This window comes from Sander vitreus, chromosome 8 (assembly GCF_031162955.1).
Source record: "Sander vitreus isolate 19-12246 chromosome 8, sanVit1, whole genome shotgun sequence".
NCBI classification, from domain to species: domain Eukaryota; kingdom Metazoa; phylum Chordata; class Actinopteri; order Perciformes; family Percidae; genus Sander; species Sander vitreus.
Genome location: NC_135862.1, coordinates 19,372,020 through 19,398,474, shown reverse-complemented (window position 1 = coordinate 19,398,474; position 26,455 = coordinate 19,372,020). Strand labels below are relative to the sequence as shown.

General features: G+C 40.0%; 1 protein-coding gene across 2 annotated transcripts in view; it reads right to left on the bottom strand.

Moving 5' to 3' along the window:
• Nucleotides 1-523: 523 nt before the first annotated feature.
• Nucleotides 524-26,455, bottom strand: part of LOC144522358 (PDZ domain-containing RING finger protein 4) — a 142,432-nt gene continuing 116,500 nt past the window's right edge. For both annotated transcript variants that reach the window (XM_078257368.1, XM_078257369.1), the window contains 7 exons: nucleotides 20,975-21,228; nucleotides 18,541-18,643; nucleotides 9,960-10,058; nucleotides 7,898-7,960; nucleotides 6,393-6,494; nucleotides 5,491-5,619; nucleotides 524-4,497 (listed from right to left, as the gene is read on the bottom strand). In XM_078257368.1, the coding sequence (XP_078113494.1) occupies nucleotides 3,025-4,497; nucleotides 5,491-5,619; nucleotides 6,393-6,494; nucleotides 7,898-7,960; nucleotides 9,960-10,058; nucleotides 18,541-18,643; nucleotides 20,975-21,228 (2,223 nt within the window). In that variant the 3' untranslated portion in view covers nucleotides 524-3,024. The remainder of the gene's footprint in view (nucleotides 4,498-5,490; nucleotides 5,620-6,392; nucleotides 6,495-7,897; nucleotides 7,961-9,959; nucleotides 10,059-18,540; nucleotides 18,644-20,974; nucleotides 21,229-26,455) is intronic.

Here is a 26,455-nt window from a genome sequence, read left to right as displayed (position 1 = left end):
TCACTTAACATATTCACAGAAGGGAGATAAAAAAAGCCACTCCTAAGGAGATATCCGAGGTGAACGTGTGTTCAGTGAACAAGAAATTCGGTTTCACTTCATCAGACTGGTCTGACCCCGGAGTGACTTGATGTAGTTTTTGTTGCTGTTAACGTTCCTGATATGACCCTATTCCCTGACACCCTCCACATCTCTTCTTTAGACATTGTCCCTCAGCATTTTCACCAAAGACTAAAAGAACAGCACAGTTTGTTGCTGTTGCTCACTTTTACGGTGTTCACGTCAACCACTTTACAGGACATTCAAATTTCAAACACATCTGACTAAGAAACAACTAAGAAAAATAACAAAGGTAGTGTGCTGGAACCTTGCTGAGTTTAGTATCATTTTTATGGTCAAGGTTCGTCATTTACCAGCTGAATGTTTTACTATACAGTTCAAGCGCCCGGTAAGCACTGCAGAGTTGCAGCAGATTTAGCTTCTTCCATAAATGTCTGAATAAAGAAAACATGATCCAGTGTGATATGATACCAAAAAACAATAATTTATTATCATTTATTTTGCAAAGATCACCATTATCACACATTTTACCTGGCTACAAATGTGCCAACTACGCATTACTTGAAATTAGACCATTGACATTGACTCAAAACAAATACAGGGATTGGTTTAAAATTTCCAATTTACAATATTTCAGTTAAAAATGAGGCATTTGGAATGAGTATACTGTACATGTAACTGGATTATAAAGTCTGTTGATAAATAGCAACCCATTCATTTCACCAGCTTAGGGTTTCAATGATCTAATATGCTGTGTTCTGAGTCCTGCTCAGTGGCAATCATCCTAACACGTTTAATTTGGCCGCAAAACATTTTTCCAGTTACAATAAACTCAAATTATACTATGCATAAATAAGGCTGAATAATACCTCTCTATTGCAGTTTGGCCACACAAATGTACTGTACAAAAAAACCCAATTCCAATGAAGTTGGGACTTCGTAAAACGTAAATAAAAACAGAATAGAATGATTTGCAAATCCTTTTCAACCTATATTCAATTGAATACACTACAAAGACAAGATATTTAATGTTCAAACTGATAAACTTTGTTTATTTGCAAATATTCACACATTTTGAATTAGATGCCTGTAACACGTTCCAAAAAAGCTGAGACAGGGGCAAGAAAAGACTGGGAAAGTTGAGGAATGCTCAAAAAACACCTGTTTGGAACATTCCACAAGTGAACAGGTCATGATTAGTTATAAAAGGAGCATCCCCAAAAGGCTCAGTCGTTCACAAGCAAGGATGGGGCGAGGTCAATGCTAAGCCACATTCTGTACGTGTTACAACAGCGTGGCTTTGTGGTAAAAGAGTGCAGGTACTAGCCTGGCCTGCCTGTAGTCTAGACCTGTCTCCCATTGAAAATGTGTGGCGCATTATGAAGTGCAAAATACGACAACGGAGACCCCAGACTGTTGAGCAACCTAAGTCGTACATCAAGCAAGAATGGGAAAGAATTCCACCTACAAAGCTTCAACAATTAGTGTCCTCAGTTCCTAAACGCTTGAGTGTTGTTAAAAGAAATGGATATGTAACACAGTGGTAAACATGCCCCTGTCCCAGCTTTTTTGGAACATGCATCAAATTCAAAATGAGTGAATATTTGCAAAAAAAAACAATAGTTTATCTGTTTGAACATTAAATATCTTGTCTTTGTAGTGTATTCAATAGATTGAGAAGGATTTGCATATCATTGTATTCTGTTTTTATTTACGTTTTACACAATGCCCCAACTTCATTGGAATTGGGGTTTGTATCATTGATTCCATTTTTGCTGTTAAGGCTATGCTGAGTAAAGGTGTATGTTGATGACGTAAAAATACTAGTATGTAAAAGCTATGAGCAGGTCCATCTGTTGTTGAATATGTAGAATAAAAACCTCAAAATATTAAGGAAAAATAAAACTGAATAGAAAATAAATTTTATCAAAAGCTGAAAAACATACAAACAAAGCTGCAGCACTGGCAATGAGTCAGAATATTTTTGACTCTTGGGATATTTGTGTCCTTAATGCGAAAAAAAATCTCATAAGTACAATATATATAGTACATAAATCCTGTGTCCACAAAGTTGTTTTTCAATTGACCAGTCAGTGTAGCAGCTTCTTAAGTATTTCACTGTAACATGAGGTATTGGAACTTTTAAAAAATGCTTTTATAAAAATTGCTGATAATAAAAATGATATTAGCAAAAGTTATTTGTGTTGTTGACTTGAAACTTTTGCTCATATTAACAATTACTATTAACAATTACAGTACTATGATTGTAATGTAAGATAATTTCGTATTTAAAGCGAAGAATTTATTTTGTCTCAACTCTTTTTTTCAAGCTATCATCTTTTAAAGCTGAAATTTGTACCTTACTTTAACTTTATTTTTAAACTATCATAATTTCCTGATGTGTGGTAGACTTTGTGACTAGTTGGACTTCTTGTCCATGTCTAAGCACCAATAATCTGAAACATAATTTCAACTACCTCTCAACAACATTGAGTGAGTTATTGATTTCAGCTTTAAAGGATAAGTAGATACGTTAATGAAAGAAGCATTTAAAAAGGAAGTGAAAGGCTGGAGACCCACTGATTCATTGTGTGTTGCAATTGTATAGAAATTACACAACAGAAAACACTTAACTTGTCTTAAGATGCTCATACAACCATTTTGAGTTTTATGGTTACAACATAAATATGAAAATAGAATTGAAAAGATAAAAATGTTTAGAGCGAAGTAATAAAATAATTATATAGTCATAATTTCATAGAAAAATGTTTGTCCCGCAGAGTGATGTGAAAAACAATACTGAAAAGCATGAAGATAATCCCATGACACCACTGATAAATTCTTTACAAAATGCTTTTTGTGTTACAAAGTGTGAAAAATATTCCTATTGTCCTCATAAAAATGCCACATTTAACGAGGCAAGTATATTATACCGCATCGGGTAGAATGTGTGTGTTTTTTCTTTTATACAGTAGTGACTGATAGGAAGGCGTTGTGCACCTTGGCTCCCTCAGGGGCCTTAGTACCATGAGTCATCAGCTCCTGGATGGTCATCCAGTTGTCCAGGATCTTCTTGTTGCGTTTCTTCATCATCTTCTTCTGGCTGAGCTCTATAATGCTGACTTCCTTGCGACCCTCGCTGCTGCTCTGAGGGTTCTCCTTCAAGCTTTCCAGCCGACTACGCTGCATGAATTCTCGTCTTTTCCTCTGTTCTTTTGCTCTGACCAAGTGCTGCTTTCTTTCCTCTTTACTCCAGTACCTCCCCATCTTCATTTCACTCATTGCATCATCATCAGTTGTCATTCCCCCACTACGCTCCTCTTTAATCTTTAGGGCTCGCTCCCTCAGGATCTTGTCTCTCACAGGCCTCTTGGTGATGTAGCGCGTGCCGTCGCTGCGGATCTTGACCTTCCACTCCATCTTGGGCTCATTATTGGGCCTCTGAGGCTCTTTGCAGACACTGAGCAGGCTGAGCTGGCTCTGAGCATACTCCACAGCTGAGCGCTGCTGGATCAGCTGCATGTAGCTCTGGTAGTGGCGGGCATGTGCTGGGATGTTGACCTGCCTCTGCTGGGAACTGTGGGATGGAGAGAAGTAAGGAATATGGGAAGAACGTGGCTTTAACTTGCCCCTGCTCTCCTCCTCAGCCTGAGTTGTCTGGTTCGACTCAGAAGGATTGCTGTATTCATGGCTGCTGCCTTCCCCTGGGACTGAAGCAAGGCATGCTGGGATGGGGCTTGGGCTAAGAGAAGGACCAGTGGCAAGACCACTGCAGAGGTTCCTCTGGTTGGTGAGACTAACCATCCTCTGGAGTGAGTGCTCCGGTGAGCGGTCCATTGCCAGAGGAGTGCTTCGTGAACTCTCCGCTGTGTTATAGGCACTGGAGCTGTCCTTGTCTGATTTCTCCAGCCTCTCATTAATGTCAGCCAGCTTACCCCTTGAGGGGTCACTTCGATGGAAGCTTTGGTTTTTGGTTGAGGGTGCAGAGTGGCCTGTGGAGGGAGACTGCTGGCCCTTACGAAGGTTATGGGCCTGCATAATGTTCTGACATTCTAGTTCGATGCTGCGCAGTTCCTCATTGAGCATACGTAGCTCATGCTGTACGCCGCCCTGCTCTCCCATGTTGCACTCAATGGTGCTGCGGTGGCTGTAGAACAGATCGTACTCACCGCTGTTACGTATCTGACACTTTAGCTCCAAGAGCTGCTGGAAACGATCACCCTCCGTCTCATCATCGTCCTCATCCTCTTTGTCCTCCAGCCGCATGGAGCCGGTGGCATGGTGTGTGTCCCGATTGTCTCTAAGGCACTGGGACAAGCGTCTCTGTATGTGTGCCAGGACATTATGCTCTGAGCTCTCCATTCTGTCTTTTATACTCAGTACGCTATCTTTATGACGAGGGAGCGTTGAGCAGGTGGGCTTGTCGTCTTCTGCTCTCTGAAAACAATAAGATGACAAGACCAGCCTGAAATCCTTTTTTTTTATAGATCTCTGACAATTACATTATGGTACACTTCTTTCTTTTAATGAGCCACATAAGGATACATTTTTATTACCGTATTATTCTTTGGCACTTACTGGAAACACTGTGTGTGTGTATGTAAGCCTGTTTTGATTATTAGTGTGTGTAAGTATGTTTTCAAGTTATTTGCAAGTAACCTTTTAATCACTTAAAACCATGTTTTAAGTGGTACCCTGGTGTTTTCTCATATAGTTTCCTGTTTTACCTTCCTTTTTATGGAATAAGGACAGAAAACAACAAAAAGTCACCAGAACTACAGAATTCGAGTTCAAGAAGTGCAACCCTATTCTGCATTCTCCTGAAGGATTACACACGCTGTTGTGCGTAACTCTGTTATACAGCTCTGTTACTTGAGGGATTGTTTCCTCTCTGCCATGTCTTTGAAGTTCCATTTATATGGATTTTTGTAGCTTGCTATTCTCCCAACAAAACAGAATTCTAAATTATGATTACTAATGTTTGGAATTTAAATTGTTCAATGGTCCCCTTCCATAAATATTCATTATCATTATTTTATATTCATATTTCAAAGGGCAAAGCTAGTTTTCACGGTTTTGCAAAAAAAGTCAATGAAGAGTTTGATTTAATCTCTGCCACCAGCTAGATCTGTAGTGATTTCGAGGAACAGGTTCATATTGACTGTGAATAATGACCTAACACAGTAAAAGCAATTATTGGTCAGTCTGATGGTATATGATGTTCATAAGATATTACGGTCTGTCAATCAGGGGGAAGGTTACCTTACATCTATTGCTTTGTGACTCACTAGTTTTTTTGGGCCTTTATTATTGTTGAACAGAGCAAATACAAAGAAACAGGCTTTTCAGAGTTTCTTAAACCCAGATAACAAAGCTTTGTTATTGTCTCGCTAATCCAGTTATGCAAAGTATGTTTTGCTGCTGTCTAACCTGCTCATTCTCCTGCTCCTCCTGTAAGGCAGCCAATTCCATCTCCTCTCTCTGCTGCTCCTCCAACATTTCCATCTTCAGCTGCTCCAGGAACTCACTGTGCTCATCATCCAGCCAGGCCTCCTCCAGCTAAGGGTGAATGAAAGAAAGCATATGGAGAGAGAGAAAGAGGCGAGCGTTATTTGTTAAGGCCTAAAGCTTGTGGTGACACGGTGTCTCAAAAACAAATAGTTGGGTGTTCCAAATGGGATTTTCAAAAAATAAATAAATAAATAAAAAAACACCAGGCATTGTTTTTAAATAAGAAACCGCAAGCATCACTATGATGTTGTGTTTGACTGATTGCAGTTAACCTTTTTCTTAACCAACAAATGGCCACCCCTCATCTTTAAAACATGCATTCTAATCTTAAAATCAAGCCAATACAATGTAATGGACATAAGACTGCCACCTTTGACCTATTTGCTCCACACCATCCATCATTTGTTTGTCTGCTCGATGTGAACCAAGTGGGATCCATATCTGAAGATTTCAGATTTACTACTGAGAGACACATTTAATTACAAAGAGTCTACTATTGCTTCTGGCTCATCTGCACTGCAGCAGAGTCCTTTAACTTATTCGCCATCGGCCTTGGGCCTGAACTCACTCCACATTAGCATGCCATTAGCTTTTATGGCTTACCGTTGGAAGTCAATTACAGTGGCGCTACATAAAAATAAAACATGATGAGGTGTCTCAGTGGTGGCTTCTACTCGGAGTGGTTGTGGCAGTGGGGAGGGTTGGCTACCCCAGACTGCTAAGGTTTACTTTGAGCAAATATAATGTAAATGACAAACCAAAAGTCGGTGGCTGAAATATACAGTATGTCAGTGTGAGGGAACTGTGTAGTAAATTCTAACCTGCATCTCAGGTCTGGCAACCAGCAATACGATGTTCCTACTCTCGTCATTGGAGAGTGCAGCCATTGCTTCCTCTCGGTCTTGTACATCTTGGCCATTAATCTAAATGACATGCAAACATGATTAGAACACTCACTATTAAGTCAGACACAAGAAAACATGTATTCTATACACAACAGAAAACATTTAAAAACAGGTACATACATACTGAGGGCAACTTCATTCTCTCCAATAAAAAGTACCACGATAAATGTGGCACTGCACAATAATGCCTTATTTTCCTGGGGAAATTGTAAACACTCTGATGCTCTCTAATATGAAGCAGGACCCAGCAGTGATTATGAATGGGACAGTGGCCATGGGCCGACCGAGCTGTTGTGTTCACCAAAGTATCCGGCAGCGCACATGCATCTAGCTGTACAATTAACTGGCCACTGACAGGGGCGTCCATCTTTTTGCAGGCAGAGTAATGGCCCTATCACTGGTGGATAATAATGCCAGGGTACTGGTCTGCCTCACAAACACACATACACGCGCATACTCCTGGCTCAAATCAGTCACACATGGTAGACACCTGCATACAGTTAGAAGTAAACAGTTCTTATGCATCCGCCCCACGCATCAAATAATCACTTGCGCAGACTATTTACTTTTATACATCTTCACTTCTGTTAGAATAGGTAATTGCCTCCTTGTGGTATCAAAGGTGACCTATCCCAGTACACTATGTTCAATTGCTATTTTTGCAGCTAAAGCTACACAATTAATACTACACAGAGAATCATCACCCAACTCTGTGGTGAACGTAGTTGGCATCAAGAAAGCTAACAAGCCTTATCTTTTATTTTCCTCAGGAATTGGTGGTGACCAAAACAGAATTTAAAATACAGTAAATATTAAACTTATACTCATCAGGTGGCTAAATGCACAGCTCCAAGTAAAGGAAATGTTGCTCTGTCTGCTGAATTTTAAGTAGGCAATTGTTTGCCATAAGAATTTAATAAGGTAATAATATACTTTACACATTACAATTAGATTTGAATTGTTAATTGTAAGCTATTAATTGTCTAAACAAAAACAATAATTACCCACGGAGGCAACGCTAAACTGTACAGCCCTCAGCCCTAACAACTGCTGCTTGTCGGTAGCAGAATTCCTCTGAATCTCAGGCCTGAAGATGAAGTTAGGGGCTAATAACAGTCATAGCCTCTCAGCCCTATCCCACAGGAGGCAGTGAGCTGCAGCACAGTGCCATCCTGAACCAGAACTCTTAAAAAAAAACATTGGTGCTGAGTCTGTAACTAAAACAGCCAGGGGGGCATTTCTCTCCCTCTAACAGTCACAGCGGGGGCGAGTTCCCCCTTTAATGTACTGCCATTAAAAATGAATGGGCTCTCATGCTGGGAGACAGTGGTTGAGTGTGACAAAATAAAAGCATGTTTTTATGTTGAATCTAATGAGAGCTGGTATAGAGGTGGACAATAAGAGAGAATGTCCTACTGTACCTGTAAAATGCGATCCCCCTCTCTGATGCGGCCATCTCTGGCAGCGATGCTGTTTGGACTGATCTGTGAAGACAGAGGGAACAAAATAATGCCTCTAAAACACTTTCAATCCTCATTCAAGAGAATCAAAAAGTGCCTGAAAATGTTTGAACTCATTATGAAGACATCACCCAGCTAGACATGTCTAGACTGTTAATAATGTGAGCAACATACAATAGGTGTGCTGTCATGGGAAGACTTTGGTCAGTTTTCAAAAGCATTTTAACCCTGAGCATCACCTTCATCATTTAAGTCCTCAATTGTACCTGCCTGAGTTGCTATATTGTGGCAGGTTTCTATAGACAAGCCTGTGGATACAGTATTTACAGCCTATAACTCAGCCTCAATGCATGATGTCCCTGCTCCTCCTGTAACTAATGTCAGTGAACGAGGGGGCAGGACACTCTTTCATCGGCCAATCAATCGGTGTCTGGGGCCATTCGTTTCAATTTCTTCTAACAGGCGGGATTTCTGGAGATGGTGAGGTGCTGTGGCACTCCATCTTCATGATAGTCCACTCCTACACAGAGGGACACTCATTGAACTGGGAGGAAGGTCACCAGACAGGAATGGAGTGAACAGGGGAAATTGAAGGTAATCTTTCTGCAGTTATGGGGAGACCTAAACCCTGAGTAATCTACATCTGTGTCTGTTGACCCTGCAATAGACTGGTGACCTGCCCAGGATGGACTCTGCCTTTTTGCCCTATGCAGGCCCCCTGCATAGAATTAAACAGGTATAGAAAATGAATGGACTTAACAGAATGGACTTGTGAGACACAAAAGAAACAAAGGGAAAAAACTAAACTAACAACACAGTAAAGACAATATGGCCATTCATCAAGTGCTACAAAGTTGGGAAATTAAGCTTGTTTTAAAATGACCTTGCATTGTTCTTAACTCCATGTTGATGTGGTCTCGCTACTTATGCAAGATCAGAGTAACACCTCCTGTAACACATCCTGTATACAGTGACATTCAGCCACCTCATCTAAATGCAGCACACACCTTTAAGCTCTACTTTTTATTAAATTTTTTCAAAATGAACACTTAAGGATGCTGTCACGAGCCATGGATGCAGTGATTTATATTCTGCTCAGCTCTCAAAGTGAACATCTTGCAGGGTCCAAGTCAACTTCAAACGATTCGGAGAGAAAGTTGAGCAGAATGGAGAACAGTATTTTCTATGCTTTCAAGTGGGAGATATTGGATGCAAGAGTCTTTTTGTTAACGTGTATCTCACAGCTTGATTATTGGTGTCAGCTGTCAGGAAAGGACTGGATGAACAACTCAGACAAGACCTGAAAGGGTTTAGGTTTTTTCTGTTTTGGTCATTTCCTGTCGGTAATTGACATTGTAGTCATGCAGTTAGAACATTGCCAAATTGTCCAAACACGTAATTTGTGGTTGATGAAAGAGTTCAATTTTAATATAACTATACCCAATAGAGAACCTGCTTTGCTGACATGAATACCAAAGTAAATCATAAATTGGAAGATGAATATTAAATGTCACAAATGATTTAGTCATGAAAATTTAGCATTGTCAGTTGTTTTAGGCATTTTACTGAGGCACTGATCTAGCTATGATAATTGTTGGTTTCTACCACGGTGTATATGTAAATGTGAGACTTCAAAGAACTGAAATATAAAGAACTCTGTAGAATATGCATATACTGTACCTTTGCCCCAAGAGTATTATTTTTTTTCAATTTTCAAACAGCCAGCAGTCCTAACTGTGGTGGTTGGCCATAAAGAAAAAAAGCTAGCAGGAGGTAGATACATTTATGTTGCATGTTTTTTTACAGTATCTTCAGGAGCAAAGCAGAGCGGGGAAAGATAAAAGAGAGAATATTCTATGTTTAGAGAGTTCTCCAATGAAAAACTTAGTATGGAAAGTTAGTGCTTCCTCATGGCAAACTAAGTTGGAAGATGCAGCGCTCATGGTCATATATGAAGAAAATTACTCCCTTTCAATACAAGTCATCCAAGTCTATCATCTTGAAGGGGAAGTCATCGACTCACCTCACTGACATAGATGGCCACATCCTCCTCTTCATCTGTTCTGTAGCACAGAGTTAGCCCCAACTTCTCTTGGCTGTTGAGTCGACACAATTCCACTTCCTATGTAGATAGGGAATAAAATGTAGAGAATGTAAAAACAAAACTAAAAGTCATGAATGCCGGGCACAGCATTGCTTTGAGCTCAATGTTGTTGTCTGCATAGTCACAAGAATGTCAATGCTAATGTTTACTAGGTGTAAAGTTTAATGATTTGTTTTTTTATGAATGTCTGTACCAATTTCAAAGCAATCCAATTGGTGCACCGACAGACGGACATTTCCATCCCCAGAGCGAAAGCAAGTTGGACATTTAAGGATATAGGAGGATACTGAAAGTTTTCTTTTTACCTTAAAAACAGTAGTTTACCACAAGGTCCATTTAATAGCTGTTCTGGAGTTCTTGATCACATCACACATTCTTCATTCGGAGATAGAACTTGCGAAATAAATTGCTATGAAATTGTTGGATAAAATTCAGTTTTTTAACACTTCACGCCATCGTGGCAGATAAATCCGTTAAGTGCTCAGAACAATAAATGAACCACAGTTCTACGACGACTGCACAATCTCCATCTACCAAGGAAGATTGCGTGATATGACTGAAAGCTCCACAATAGCTACTATACCAACCTTGTGATATTGTTTTGCCGACATCGAGTACTTCTGTAACCTTTAATGATCAAACTGAAACTGATCTGAGACTCCAAATATATTTGGATACACTTACCATGAAACTCAAATCTTGATGCACAACAATGGCTACACAAAGACAAAGTTCTTCGCTATAGATCAAATAATGTTTTTCAAGTTTCAGCACAAAAATTGACTTGTTTTTGAGATGCTTATTGAGTGTGGATTGCCAACTCTCATCTAAGGTTTTTGAGTCTGAAAGTGTTTGATCATGAAAGATATTTCCAGCTTGCAGAGTTTGATCGGTGGGGCTCTGATAAATGCCAGAGGAAGTGTTTTTCTTTCAAGCTTTTGCCAAGTTGTAGAATGTTAGACTATAAATAAACTGTATTTATGCTAATGCTACCAGATATACATATTTGGAGCACTACAGTATTCCTCATCTTCCCTTGGGGAGAGATCAACAAACTATTGACTTACAAATCAGTGGTCGTCAAATTTCCCACAAGCCTCTTGGAACACAGCAAAGTACCCTGGCGTCAACATGAATTCTTCATTTAAGTTCATAAATATAAACAAACAGAAAGTGAGATTTGATTAACTGCAGCTAGAACTTGAGTGAGTGGCAGACCCTCTTCATCTACTATTTAAAGTATGTTGTGAATATGAAACCAAACACAACTTGCAATTTCTTCCAAGCCTGCAGACAGTTAATGCACATAAACCACTTTGGACTCTCGATTTCCCACAACAAAAGTGCAGCCAAACAGCAAACCGCACAGGCCTGTGCTTCATCTCTAAATGCTGAAACATATCAAGGGTGTTGGGGGGAATCAAGTGTGAAATGGCCTCTCCTCCCAAAGTCTTCATTAGAGCAGAAACACACCGACTCTCAGCAGCAGGAGTGAGATGGTTGAGTGGAGAGGAGGATGGAGGCGGTGGTGAGGGCTCTGGTGGGGCTTACAGGGGCCTCACACAAACAGAGAGATTCATTTCCTCTGTGACAAGCGTGGCTTGGCTGGTTACACGTGTCAGGGCTTTGGGAATAGGACCAGGGGAGGGTGAAGTCTGACCATGGTGAGATGAGGGGAAGATGGGGAAAAGGCCAATACTACTGCCAGAGACCACCTGCTGCCTCTGGCTACCCCTCCTAAGCTGTTTATGACCCCCCCACACACACACACTTCCTTACACACACAAACACATCTTTAGGCTCAGTTCTCATTGTTGTTAATCTTCTCTACCTCTGCTTTTCTTACACATTGACAGATCATTAAGGTGTTTTTGAACCAGGGAGCTAGGCGACACACACTTCCATACACAAAAAGTACTTCCTGCATCCCTGTACAATACCTATACTTACACACAAGTGTATTCAGCAAAGCTCACACATTCGCACAGACACAGAGAAAAAGAGCTGAAGAAAAACGACATAATCTGAGCTTTGTCGTTTTATCCTTCTCGACAGCCTCCACCTGACGGGGAGCTCAGATCTTTAATTGACTGTCTCAGAAGCGATGACAACTTCAAATCCCGGCTGATATGTTAAGAATAAGAGGGAAAAGGCTTGGGAGCCGACTTCCTATACAAAGTTAGCTACAAAAATAAGCCACTAGCTATATTAAAAATATTACTAATGAGCAACCACCATTATTGTTGGTGTAGAGATTATTAAAGAAGCACATCTGATGCAACAAAGCAGTCATGGAGGTAATGGGAGCTACGAAGACAGCTCACATCTTGCATGCTAATATGATTGAAGTCGTGGGATATCTGTGGGAAATATTGAAATCGCAAGCAATGTATCTGAGCCTTCTGTCTAAAAATAATCCACACAAATTAATTGCTGAGACTGAGGCAAAGCAGAGGTGTGAGCAGATACTACATCATCCCTATGTGGCTCTGTAGAACAAGCCTAAAGTTACTTCTGACTAATTCATGGTAAGATATAGTGCAGTAGACCTGTGGCTAAATGATCAGAGAAAATAGATTTCTACAATTACTGCATGTTGGATGAAACATCAACCCTGTGTGTGTGTGGGTGTGTGTGGGTGTGTGTGTCTGTGTGTAGCACACATTTGACCATTTTTCTTTACCAGTTCTTTTGCTTTCTTGTTTTAAGACAATATTGTGTAGAGAAAACACCCACCCACTCACTCACTCACACTCAGATGCCTCAGTAAAAGGAGGTTGTCTCCTGATCCATCAAACGCACATTCACCAATCTCTGTCTCTCCTCATCTTTTGATTTTTTTTCTCTATTTTCCAGGCAAGCTCTCTGCCTCTCAGGCAGGAGATTGCAGCGTGGCACAGGGACGAGGGCTGACAGTAAATTAATGACAGCGATGGTGTGATTAGGGAGAAGATTGCTGCCCACCATCAAAGCACATTGGATGCTGTCATAATAATCGCGCCTTTGATTACCAGTAATTGAAAAAGCATTCACAAATGCATGGATGGCTATCACTGACAGGAAGAGAGGAAATACTTTCTCTGAGCTTGGAGTACTCTGCTTCTTCAGAACTCACTGAAACCAATCAAAGGAATGGTTACTTACATGGTGTTGTGACCACATACAGTACACATCAAGGGATCCTAGGAAATGTATGCTGATTCTGTGTGAAATTCGAGCTTTAATCCAATCCAACTTTATTTGTAAAGCACATTTAAAACAACCAGGTTGACCAAAGTGCTGGACATTGACATGATTATAAACACGTGAGTAACAAAACAAACATTTAAAACAAATAACAGACTAGAAAAATAAAATGCAGAATACAAAATACAACTCTCAAGCAGGTTTGAAGGCCAATGAATAAAAGTGAGTTTTAAGTCGTGATTTAAAAATGTGAAGGCTGGGGGCCAATCTGACATTCAGAGGCAATTCATTCCAAAGCCTTGGGGCCACGACTGAGAACGCTTGATCTCCCCTATTTTTGAGCTGTGTTCTAGGGACAACAAGGAGTAGCTGGTCAGCAGACCTTAACGACCTCAGAGGAGCGTGCAGCTTTAATAGTTCAACGATATACGCTGGGGCTTGACCATAAAAGGATTTAAAAACAAACAACAGAATCTTAAAATGTATTCTAAAGCAAACCGGTAACCAGTGAAGGGAGGCAAGAACAGGTGTAATGTGATCTTGTTTCCGAGTTCCGGTAAGGAGCCGAGCGGCAGCATTTGTAATCTTGAGAGGGAGGCCTGGTTAATACCTACATATAAAGCATTACAGTAATCCAGGCGAGTTGTAATAAAAGCATGTATAACCCTCTCAAAATCAGTGAAAGATAAAAATGGCTTCAGTTTGGTAAGCAGCCTGAGTTGAAAGAAACTAGCTTTTACAACAGAATTGATCTGCTTCTCTAGTTGAAACTCACTGTCCATTTTAACACCAACGTTAGTTACCATGGTCCTGACATAGGGTGTCAGAGGTCCAGTTGGGAGGCACCAGCACTACTGGGTCTAAATATCATGACTTCGGTTTTACTTTCATTAAAATGTAAAAAGTTTAAGGCCATCCAGGCTTTTATGTCAGAAAAACAATCGAGCAGTCTTTTTAGGGAATTATCACCCTTACTTTTTATAGGTAAGTAGATCTGTGAGTCATCTGCATAGAAATGGAAGCTGATGTTATGCTTCTTTAAGATGGAACCAAGGGGAAGCAAATACAGGGAGAAGAGAATCGGCGCCAAAACAGAACCCTGAGGAACTCCACGTCAGCAGTGCTGCGGGTGAAGTAGAGCCAAAGCTAACTTTGAACACTCTCTCTGATAAAAATGATCTAAACCATTTGAGTGCCGTGCCTTTAATCCCCACACTGTGCTCGAGACGAGAGATAAGAACACTGTGGTCAACAGTGTTGAATGCTGCTGTGAGGTCTAAAAGCATAAGTATTACAGAATTGCAGAGTCTGTTGAGATTAAAAGATCATTAAAAACTTTTATAAGTGCAGACTCTGTGCTATGAAATGCTTTAAAGCCAGACTGGAACACCTCAAGGATACCATGCAGATCTAAAAAAAGATTGTAGCTGCACGAGAACTGCCTTTTCTAAAATTTTGGACATAAAAGGAAGTTTAGAGATCAGACGATAGTTTTCAAGAACTAAGGTGTCCAGATTTGGCTTTTTGATAAGAGGCTGCACCACTGCGTCTTTAAAACAAAGTGGCACATGACCAGAAGTAAGACTACTGTTAATAATTGCTTGGCTGTTTGGTCCAATAGTGTGCCATACCTCTTTAAAAAGACGAGGTGGTACAATATCAATAGGACAAATTGAAGGTTTTAAATGTGTAACAATATCAGTAAGGGCTCGAACTTAATGAGAACTGCTGCACACACTTTGGAAATGGAGAGGTCAAAGGCTGGAAGTGAAATGCTAGCTCTAATGGTGGTGATCTTTTCCACAAAGAAGTGGAGAAATTTTTCACAGGCCACAGAAGACTCTTCCTGCGTTGTGGATCGGGGGTATGAAGAAAAGAGTTGATTGTGCTAAAAAGAACATGAGGTTTATGGCAGTTTTTTTCAGTAAGATCCGAGAGGTATTTAGCCTTTTCAGCTTTGACAGTTCTCTGGTAATTATGCCAACTGTCCTTTAGGATATCGTAAAATACCTGCAGTTTATGTTTTTTCCACATGGCCTGTGTGTTTCATTAATCCAAACAAGCCAACCATCAGGGAGAACATTATAGGCTAACTGTGCTTAGTCCAGGGTTTGTGGTTGGTTTATGGGTGGCAACAAAATGTCTCGCCTTTCCTAGAGAATAAACAATTAAATTGGCTGAGTTACAATATACTGTACTTTTTGACTAATTTTAACAAGGTTTTTGAGATAGTAGAGGGAGGGAGACATAATTTGGCAAGTTGCCGTGGAGAACGTTATGGTGGAATTTGACTGTCAGTCCCTATTGAGTACATATATACAGTACAGTATTAAAGGTTGCTGGGAAACATCAGAATATGGCAGCTTTATATTGCTGCTTTAGTCAGTTGCTGTCAATGCTGGCTTATTTTCAGTGTATAAGACTCTATAGCAAGAGCCTTAAGTCGAGACGGTCTGACTTTCATAGGGAACTGACTGTTCGACTATGGAAATCGGTCTGGTTTCATTTCAGTCAGACTCAGTCTTGGATTTAATTACTGTGGTATCAAAGGTGGTGCTTCCTTTCATCCCACTACATAGATAGGACAGCGATACTCTTCCTGTCTGCAGTCTTTCATGAACGTGCTCTTGTAAAAACCCATTTATGTTATGTTTACACATGAGTCTAGCTGGCTGCACTAACTTGGTTTATCTAATATTTTACTCCATTTATATTTTAATAATTTTGCCCCAGAAAACCAAAAGTAACCTTCCTACATTAACCTGCTTTAATTTTTTGGGCCAATTGGGGGAAGCACAACAGGCTGTAAACTGTAAAATATCTGTATCTTTAACAACTGCTAAATGATCCACTGTTCACCAGCTAGTTGCTAACTTTGTCTGGCTGCGGTTTGGTGTTAATCAAACCTGTTTCGCTGAAAACAGCTGCCTGCTGTGACCGGCAGTCTGAAGTCTGAATACAGTCTTCAGTTTGGATAGACACGAGCAGTATATGGTGTCCTATTACGTACAGGAAAATAAAAATCCTGTGTTTTCACACGAACCCAAACAGCTTTGAAATAAACAGTATACTATGAATGTGGAACTCTGCGGCATCTGGCATCTCTCCACTTCATCAACCACTGTACTGCAGGACTCTCACATGTTGATTACCCTAACAGAAACATCAATGTCCTGCTGTATTAGAAAGGTGAATTAGATTTAGATGGTTTATCTGTGATGTGATGGCAAACTGCCCTCGCCCACTGTGTGTTTTCATCTGACAAAAAGGTAATTTAAAGAAATGGCTTTCCTTCATTCTCTTTTGTCTCATTCAGCGAGGAGTGAGGGATCAGGTTGAATCTGAAAGTGGCTTTTGAGCTATCGCCTACATCCCCCTCACAGCGTTTTCAGTTGACATATACAGTAAGTGGGGCTGCATTAGCTTGATATGCAACTCCCCGAGCATGAAATAAAAATAAAAAAAAACGTACAGGCCACAAAGCATACACAGAATAATAGGATTTGTTAATAGCAATGAGGCATAAAGAAAGGCTTTAATATATTATATTTGTTCCGATTTGACATTGCGGTTGCACAAATCTTTTTAGGATGTGAAGACACAGCTCGAGCTGTCATAGTAATCCTGGTCCATTGTATGAAGGCAATACGCTTGCACCTCAATGACTCGGAAATAAAGAATATTGGACCAATGCAAAGAGCGGAGACAGTCTGTTTATCTCTTCCTGTCACAGTTGAATCAGTGCATCAGTATGTATCCATCTGTATGTGTCAGAGATCAACACCATCTGTATGTGTCAGAGATCAACAGCCTTAGAAACATCACCTACTCCAAATGCTCCTGTTACTTACACTCCTGTTAAGATACAGAAGCAAATAAATTATTTATTAATTTATTATTTATTAATTTATTTCCTACTAGCACCTGCCACACACACACACACACACACACACACACACACACACACACACACACCTCGCTTTAATTGGGTTTGATCGATCTCAGGGTGAGTTTGCAAGCTTTTTCTTCCAGAGTTGTGAAAACAATTAGCAAATCTTAGGTAACACCATCAACATTGTCTATTTACCTTGTAGGGAAAACAACATGGAGGCAAGACATCATTGCCAATGGAAGCATTGGCTTTTTTCAAGCTGTCTGCAATGTGGCTCATCATCTGTCGCTACTGTCCAACCTTGGATCGGCCTGTAGAGTCAATTTGTGTTTTTTAAATTGTTAAGCATATCCAGCCCCCTGCTGGAGCTGCTACCCCCGCGACCCGATAAGCGGACAAAGTAGGATGGATGGATGGATAAGCATATTTAAATATGGAGTGCTGAGGGAATGTGTGTCCATGTGTTGGAGAGGTCAGATGCACGTTTGTACTTAATGGGTGCAACTCTGTACTACATTTTCAGCACTTAACTTGTTTGTTAGCAGTAAAGCCCTATTCATACTTGACTTTTGTGGCCAATACCCATATTGTTAACTGGAAGTTAAAAATAAATATAACAATATTTGGGCCAGTATTCAATGTTTAACCTAAACACATCATCAACAGCCCCTACAGACCGATAGTCCATTCACATTCACAAGTGTTTTCATTTAATTTGCCTAATTAGACCTCATCTCTGGACTGCATGGACGTGTACAAACTGCAGTTGATTTACATCTGTGACTCTGACATTAGTTTTCCTGCACCCGTTAGGGCGGGAAACATTACATGGTTATCGTTCTCAGAGTTATATAGAGTTGGGTGACATCATGTATTTCACAGCAAATCTTCACTAAGCGTCCACCTGACTAGAGGTCTAATCACCTAGGGTAATTGAAAACAACTGTGTAGGTGTGCAGGGGCTTAAAATTTGGTAAATAAACGAAGAGTTTGATTTTTTTAAATATGGGTATTGGCTCTCTTGCCGAGAGTTGAATGAGAAGACTGGTACTGCTCTAGCAGATGAGAGTAGCATCAATCTTCTCATGTAACTCTCAGGAAGAAAGCAAATAAGTGTATTTCCCAAAGCTGTAATTTAACTACTGCTTTTAAGAACTGTGACAAAAATATGTACTAAGCTAACCTTCACAGTCGAAAAAATAAACTCAGTGGTCTCTGGTGTACAAATTATATAATGGCAACACTATTTCTCTCTCTTTGGCATTTCTGTCTGCAACTTCTTGTTACTTATCTGTTTACTTTATGTTATTAGGTATGCACCACTATATATATCAGCGATAAGATTAAATGAGCCGGTGATATTAGCCATACCAATGAATCTGTCAGGCTTTAGTAAGCAGTGACGTCAGGTACAATTCCTACCTCATACTCAAACTCCTCTGTCCTCTCTCCATCAGCCGGTACAGGGGAGAGGTAGCCTGTCCCTTCATAGTAATCCTGGTCCATTGTATGAAGAGAATGACAGCTGTGGGGGGGACACAGGCAGAGGAAGAAAGAGAGGGAAAGGCAGACAGGGAGGGAGGCAAAAAGAGGTGGTGAAAAATGGGGCGTAAGTTTGAAATGCTTTCAATACCTCTAAGTGACAGGATTCCCTTGCCTTTGTCTTTGCTGGTATCGGAAGAATAAAGGATTTGTCAAGGCCTTTCAGTACCATTGGAGTGTGTGTGATAAAAATACAGCCCCTTGTTAATAACAGCATATCCACATAATTTGCTTCCTACTCTTGACAGACAAAACCCTCCACATTGTACAGTGTAATTCTATTATGCTTCCCTCAGTCACTGAACAAAACAGGCCTAACAAGATGAGCAGCTCCAGTGCCACACAAGATAATCACGGTGGACAAAAACTTCAAAAAGACACTGTTGAACATGTTGAGTGATGTGTTCAGGGGCTGTCTGACTCTTAGATTACCCCGCACTGTAAAACTGTCTTAACACAATTTACCGTTACAAAAATAGACTGGTAAATGTTAGAATGCGTTATACTTTGATGCCTCAATTACACATATAATAACATTTGGCAGTAGGCTCAAAGAATACAATTACAAATTTACAATCTAGCCTAAAAAATAGGAGCGACAAACATTTGTTACATCTATAAAGTCTGCTGTATATTGGATTGGGCACCTGATCACAGATGAAAAGAAGAACATGCGAGTTTTATGGGACACATTGATTACATTTTTGCTCGGCCTGGGGCTGTAAGTAGCCCGTGAGCACACATTGCACTGTGTTGCCTAGTTTTTTTATTAGCCCATTTGCTTTAATCACCTTGTAAACCTTCCATGAGTCAAAATGGATACGCCAAGCAGCTCCAATTGTGGCAAGAAGGCCCCGTAGGGGATTGTATGGTGATAATGTATGATATATATATATATATATATATATATATCTATATATATATAGCAATGATTTTGATCAGGTCATGTTTATACCTAGTAACACTGACAATAACACACATTTATGATGTTTTTAATAATGAGCATCCAGGAAAACAATGATTGTCTAAGCACATTTTAAATGACAAATGGCAACAGATACTCAAAGAATTCAAAATGTTTGATTGTTGGAATTAATTATCTACTAAAACAGATGCAAACTGTACACACATGGTTCACCAAGACCATACTGACTTCCCAGTTCTGTACTATGAGGCTCCTGCCTTGCCATTGTCTCGTTGTTTCATTCCCAAGAGGTGAAACCCAGAAACTTTTCTTGTTTACGGTTTACTCATCCTTTGAGATGAACAGAATATAAACTAAAATGCCAGAAGAGGAAATAATGAACCCTGTTCCTTTTGTTGTTTTTCAGGAAAACCTCTTGTTGATACTTTGTGTGCATATTTGTATGCCTTCCTCCCACATGAACAATAAAAACATGTCTTTGCGGTATTGCACTACCCCACATCCAGTTGAGAAGAGATTAGACTTCTAGTAATTGTACCACACAAGTGTTGTTTTGAGCCACTTTGCATGTCCTTTCATCTCTTCTAAATTTATAGACACTCAACAAACATATTTAATCTTACAGCTGAGTTATGTTTGTGTGCATGATTATCTAAGCAGACAGGGGACATGTGAAAGATAGTACAGCATCAGGGAAAACATTCAACACACTGGATGTTAAAGTCACTTAGGGCTGTCATATATAAGTACATTTTTAGTGGACTTGAACTGCTTATGATACGTATTCTCAAATTTTCAACACTTGCTGCTTAGTGATATATTTAAATGAATGCTTTATACTAAACTAAACATTGAAATGCCAAGCACACGTCACACATACATTATGTATTAATGGTTAATTAGGACCACTTAGCCCTGTCCTAATTTCTCTTTTTGTATTTAGTGTGTCCCATTGGTGAGAAGAAAATGTGAAAGGCATTGAGACGCTCATTCATCAAATAAATCTATATTTATCAGACGATGCAGCTGGTTAGACACTTCATTTATATTTAACATGCGTCTTGCATACTTGTAATGCTAATCCTGCAAACACTGATATTTCTGCTTCATAGCTCAATAACATTTCTCACTACTTGGTTTCTCCCTTCTTAATTACCATGAGTCACTGCCAAAGTCAAAACAAGGACAACAACAAACTCTTGTGGCACTGAACCGAAATCCTTTGTAATTATATCAAATTAAATACAAATATATTAAATGATAACAAATCACTGGCCTCCTTTAAACTATAATCCCCACTTTGAATCACTATCAATCATGATTCACATCTATTTTGCCTAAGTATAGTGAGCATCAATGAAAAATTACTACATTTCCTATCGTACGTACCTGTCAGAGAGCAGAAATGGACAGACGTCAGGCACAGGAGGGGTCGAAGGCCGGAGCTTTGCCAGCGCCATGATGTGTTCAAAGGTGATGTCGGTCTGAGTGCACACATCCACCACATGGATTTCCTGAGGGGGGCCATGGGGGCGGCCGCTGGGGGTCCGCCTGATGACCTGCACCACGACGGGGTCCTTGGCAGCCCGAAAGGCCTCCACAGTCTCCTCATGGTTGGACTTGGACAACTCCTTCCCATTCACCTGAGGAGTACAGGGAAAAATTGTACTTGTGTATATTTTGTCTGTGATATAAAAAAAAAACTATGCTTTATTTATTGTGCCTTTTTTTGTTGACTGTTGCTATAGAAACTTTTCATGGAAGCAGAGCCATGCACAGCTGGTTCAGCTAAATCTCGGTATGCAGAGTTTTCTGGCTAAGTGACAAAAAAGCCAACAGGGAAGCCAAGACATAGCTAATATTACTTTTACTCTAGTTTTAGTGTTGGTTTTATTATGATGCAGGTCTGAGAAATGTATGTAAAACCAATACAATCACGTATGTCTGTTAGTTCGTATTTGGTGCTCATTCGGTCTGTATACAACAACACTGAGCTCTGCAAAGGGTTGGGTACCTTTCGCATCTGAACCAATATCGGTACTGATACCGGTACCTGAAATTCAGTTCCGGTACCCAACGGTACCTTTTTTCGGTACTTTCAATATTTCAGTTGTAAAAATAATTCCAAACCTATTTATCCTATTTACTTAGAACATTATGTTATTTATTTAGAATATTTTACACTCTAAAGAAATTGAACAAAAATAAAACCCCTCCCTCTCCCCTCCCAAACCCATCCCTACAACCTATTAAATTGAATAATTATTAATTTCTTACTCACTGTAACTTTTATTCTTGTATTTTTATTTTCATCATGACCATTTTTAATTGCTCTTTAATGTTTCATGTAAAGCACCTTGAATTGCCTTGTTGCTGAAAGGTGCTGTAGAAATAAAGTTGCCTTGCCCTTGACATAGAAACCACTGTTGTACCTGCTTGTCTCAGAGGAAGTCAACAGCACCGCGACAGCTTTCAGCTCGCCATTAATATCATACTGCAGCAAACGCTGTCTGCGTGAAGTTTTGAAAAACTGTAACCACACTTGAAACCACTTTATCGGCATTTCCGTGACTCACTGTGACTTCAACAGAACTGCAGAGCCGACGTAGTTTGCTCGAGTTTGCTCCGTCTGCACCTCTGCGTGCATGTGTGTGTCGGAGCCAAGCTCTCTGTCAATACGCAGAGCGGACAGATAAGCTTGCGCTTACGCGCTCTCAGGTACTGAAATTTGGCACTGTTTGATTTTACATGAACCAATACTCGGTAATACCGACATGATTCGGTCGGTACCGGTAAAAGTACAGCGTTCGGTACCCAACCCTAGCTCTACATCCTTGCTACTACACTACTGCCCGCTTTCAGAAATGGATCTCCTTCCACCTCCTCAGCCTCCCTTATTAGCATGTAGTCATATGTGACTTTTGAATGTTCCTGTTAATGTGTTGACTGTAATTGATGCTCATTTAATACTGTGTATATAAACCTCTGCCATGACAGTCTGTCTAAACCTTTACTGGAAAACTTAAGAATGAGATCCCAGCAATACCACTTCCATAGTATCTGAACATGCAACATACTGTATAAAGGCAACATGCCCCCAGGGCCAGTTTCTCATATACTACATACTACTATATACGACAGCTCTACAGTTGTGTTCTGGGTGAATGCATTCAAATTGAAATTTACATCTTTTCCTGAATGTCTTCTCGACAGATGATCAAAAATAAATCTTTATGAATATAACATTGGAAATCATACACCTCATCTTCATGAAATTAACTGGATTTTCTGGCAGATTGAAAACCATTTGCACTACAGCTGGCACATATAAAGAAAAGCATTGCTTCATTTAACACCAGTAATTTCTCTGGAAGAGAAACCATGGCTGTGGAATACCTTAGAGAGTGTGCTTTGGTATAAACGCTGAAACCAGAGATTATAATTTAGATAACCACAGAAAGAAAGATAAAGGTACAGCATAATTACATTTACCTTTGTATTTAAATATGGGTTTGGAGTGGAGCATTTTGCACGCATGGCAAACTGAAATCACTTTAACTGTGTCAGATGTGGAAAAATACAGCAAGGCTGGGAAACTCAAAAGCAGCAGTGTTTCAGAACTTACATCATAAACTCTCTTTAAAATGCAGCACAGTGGTAGAAATATATACACATAGCCCTGTTACGTTCAGAATCTAACAAAATGACCTAAATTCATGAGCAGTCGACAGTTTGTGTATGTGGTGCCTCTAAATGAACAAGGATGCAGAAGTCGCCAGGGAACTCCTACAGAGAGAGCTTATATTTTCAACCCCAGATATTTCACCACTAATTCTTTACTTGTGCTTGTTCTATGAAGCATCTCACTGCATTTTACACAGTACATTTGAGAAATGACTCAACATGTTTTGAGCAGTACTAAAGTGATTGTGATTGATAGAACCTGACAGCATAAATGCTCAGTAAAGCCAGGATCAGCATGGATGTTTTATTTTGTATAATACATATGTCTGCCTACATATTATATTTCTTAAATGAGTCCTCATCTAAAATATAAATGACCAGACAGTCAGTCGGTGTCTTCTTTGAGCAGATTTCCTTTGACTTAGTAGATCAGTATGTGGTTATACAGTACACCATGTCTGTGGTTCCCAACAGTTTTGGGTTGAGACTAGGGCTGCCATTCAGTTTTTTCTAAAGATTATTATTGATTCATCTGCTGATTATTAATTTGATGAATTAATTAAATGCTTGGTCTATGGAAGGTAAAGAATGCCAACCACACCTCCATGACCAAGTCATCACCAAGACCAGAGTGTATCGAGACTGAGACAAGACCAAGACTTTGAGGGGCTGAGGCCAAGTCAAAACTAAGACCAAGGCATGGCGAGACCAAGTCAAGACCAAGACCAGTGTGAGTCCCAAACTGCATGACACGATAAAATGTGGAAAATGCTAACCATAGGCCCTTCTCAAATTGATCTGAAAGATCCACATTCCCATAAAAAACACCCACAGAAAACAAATTAAGATTCTTTTTCATTCACGATTTTGCTGACATCCCAGACAGCCAAAGCTTCTTCTCCTGTCTCCCGAATTCACTTTCTTGGGAGTGCGTGTTTAGGGGGCGGGGAGAGGAGGTTAACAGTAACAAATCTTAAATTATAAATGAGTCAAGCTATTGGTTGCATTTGAGGCAGGACGTTTTACATCCAATCACAGTAATGATGTTAACACATACGTAGACAATGCACAGGGAATTTAGTGATATCTCTGCAGTTGTGGTCTTGACCGGTTTGAAATAAAATCCAGAGTCCTCTTTATCTGAGACCGACACAAGACCGAGTAAAAATGTAGTTGATTCCGAGACCAAGACTTTCAAAAAGAGGCCTTGAAATTGGTCTCGAGACCAAGACCGATCTTGAGTACTATATAACTGCCACACCTTCCCGGACTCCTTCAAATGTCGTTTTCTGCCTTCTGACTCCAAAGCCTGAAGATATTCAGCTTAATATGTTGTATATGACCAAGAAGCAGCAAATCCTCTCATTTGAGAAACTGGAACCTGAAAATGTGTTGCATTTTTTTCACTTTTGCTTAAAAAATGACTTGATTATGAAAACAGTTCCCAATTATTTTCCGGTCAATCAATTTATCCGCTTTTTGCTTCAGCTCTACTTGTGACTCCATGAAAACAGCTCTATGTCTATTGGCTAGCCCTAATCACACAATGCATATCACTGTGAGTTGTGAGCTTTTATAACACAAGATTGTTGAATTGTAAAAAATATGTAGACACCAAAAAATAATAAACTATCCAGTATAAAGAAGACCAAACAGTAAACTGATGTTTATGTGTAAAATCATTGGAGAGCACCTTTAATTTATTTGTTTAAATTAACAGACTTCCAGATAGCTAACATCCTTACCTGCAGAAGACATGACAAAATAGGTATAATGTAATAATGGTTATGAACAATAGTGTGTTACGATCATCCCTGGTGATTCACATATTCACACACTTCTCAATGGGTGTCTCTAGAGACTGAGTGATGTCGCCATATATAACTCCCTTAGCTCTTGTTGTGCTCTGGCCTGCTCCCCGGCCTCCTGAAGTGACCTTTGTTTGTAGTGATGGTGCATTAATTACCTGAGTGGGAGATAAAGTGGGTCAAACCACTCCTGTGGAACTGCAGGGCAATTTGGAGGAAAAATAAAGATGCAGTCTCGCAGCCTCCCTCATCCCTCCTTCCCTCACACTCCAAACCTGCTGTAATTCGGGGGGTTTTGGCCAGTCAGCAGGTTTTAAATACTGCAGCACATACATTAGAGTTAAGTACTATATTAAAGATACATGAAGCACTATAATAATTAGCTTATATAGTTCCTCTGACTGTGTATATATCTCTCTCTCTCTGTCTTATTTTCCTGCTTGTGTCTCGCTCCGCAGGCTAATCCTGGAACAGGGAGCCTGGTGGAAACAAAGGAGCTGGAGCAGACAAATGAGGCAGCCTATGGCGTATGACAGTCCCGGAGAAAAATGATCATATTTCCCAGCTCTCCCTCTGGTACAGCCTGTCTGGTCCAGGCTCCTCCTCCAAGCCTCAGCACTTGCTAGCCATACTCCATGACCATAATAAAACAAGAGGAAACACGTCAGGAAAAAGATGAGGAAGTGTTTTTTTTTTTTATTCTCTTCACTGGTTTTCATGAGGGCCAGATGGAACAATTAATCCGCAATCAACACAAGAATATTAAGTAGCCTTAACTTCTGCATGAGGGACTTTGCCATCCTTGTGGTGTCCCCTTGGCTGAGGTCTATCCAGCTAAACACACTGCCTCAGTTAGTTGTTTGGATCTGCAGTCATATCTGACAGATGGGAAGGGTTTTTATAAGCCTGGCTGCAGCTTCCTAGATATACTCAGATATTCACACACTGAAGCACAGTCCTTGAGATGTCTTAGGACAGCTCTGCAAAGTGCATCATCAACTAGCATGCCTAAAGACGCTGAAGGTGATAAAGTGGAATTTTAAATGGGAATAATTTTTGCAATTGGATTTATTCCCAAGTAGCCTTAATCTTGTCAAACTTAAACATGAACTCTTCCCACATTCACTTCCTTACGCTCAGAAGAAGCTGGAGCCTCTTAAAGTTTCATCAGACATATTTTGATGTAGTTACACTAACATAAACTATCCTCTTCAAGCGTGCATGCAAAGTATGCAAATAGATATTCATTCATAAACACACACTGGTAAACAAAATCTGTTTGCAACAAATTATTTAGCAGCTGTTGTATTTATCAAGTCTAATGCAGCTCTGCAAGTGATTCATGACCAAAACAGCTCCATATGTACATGAATTACCT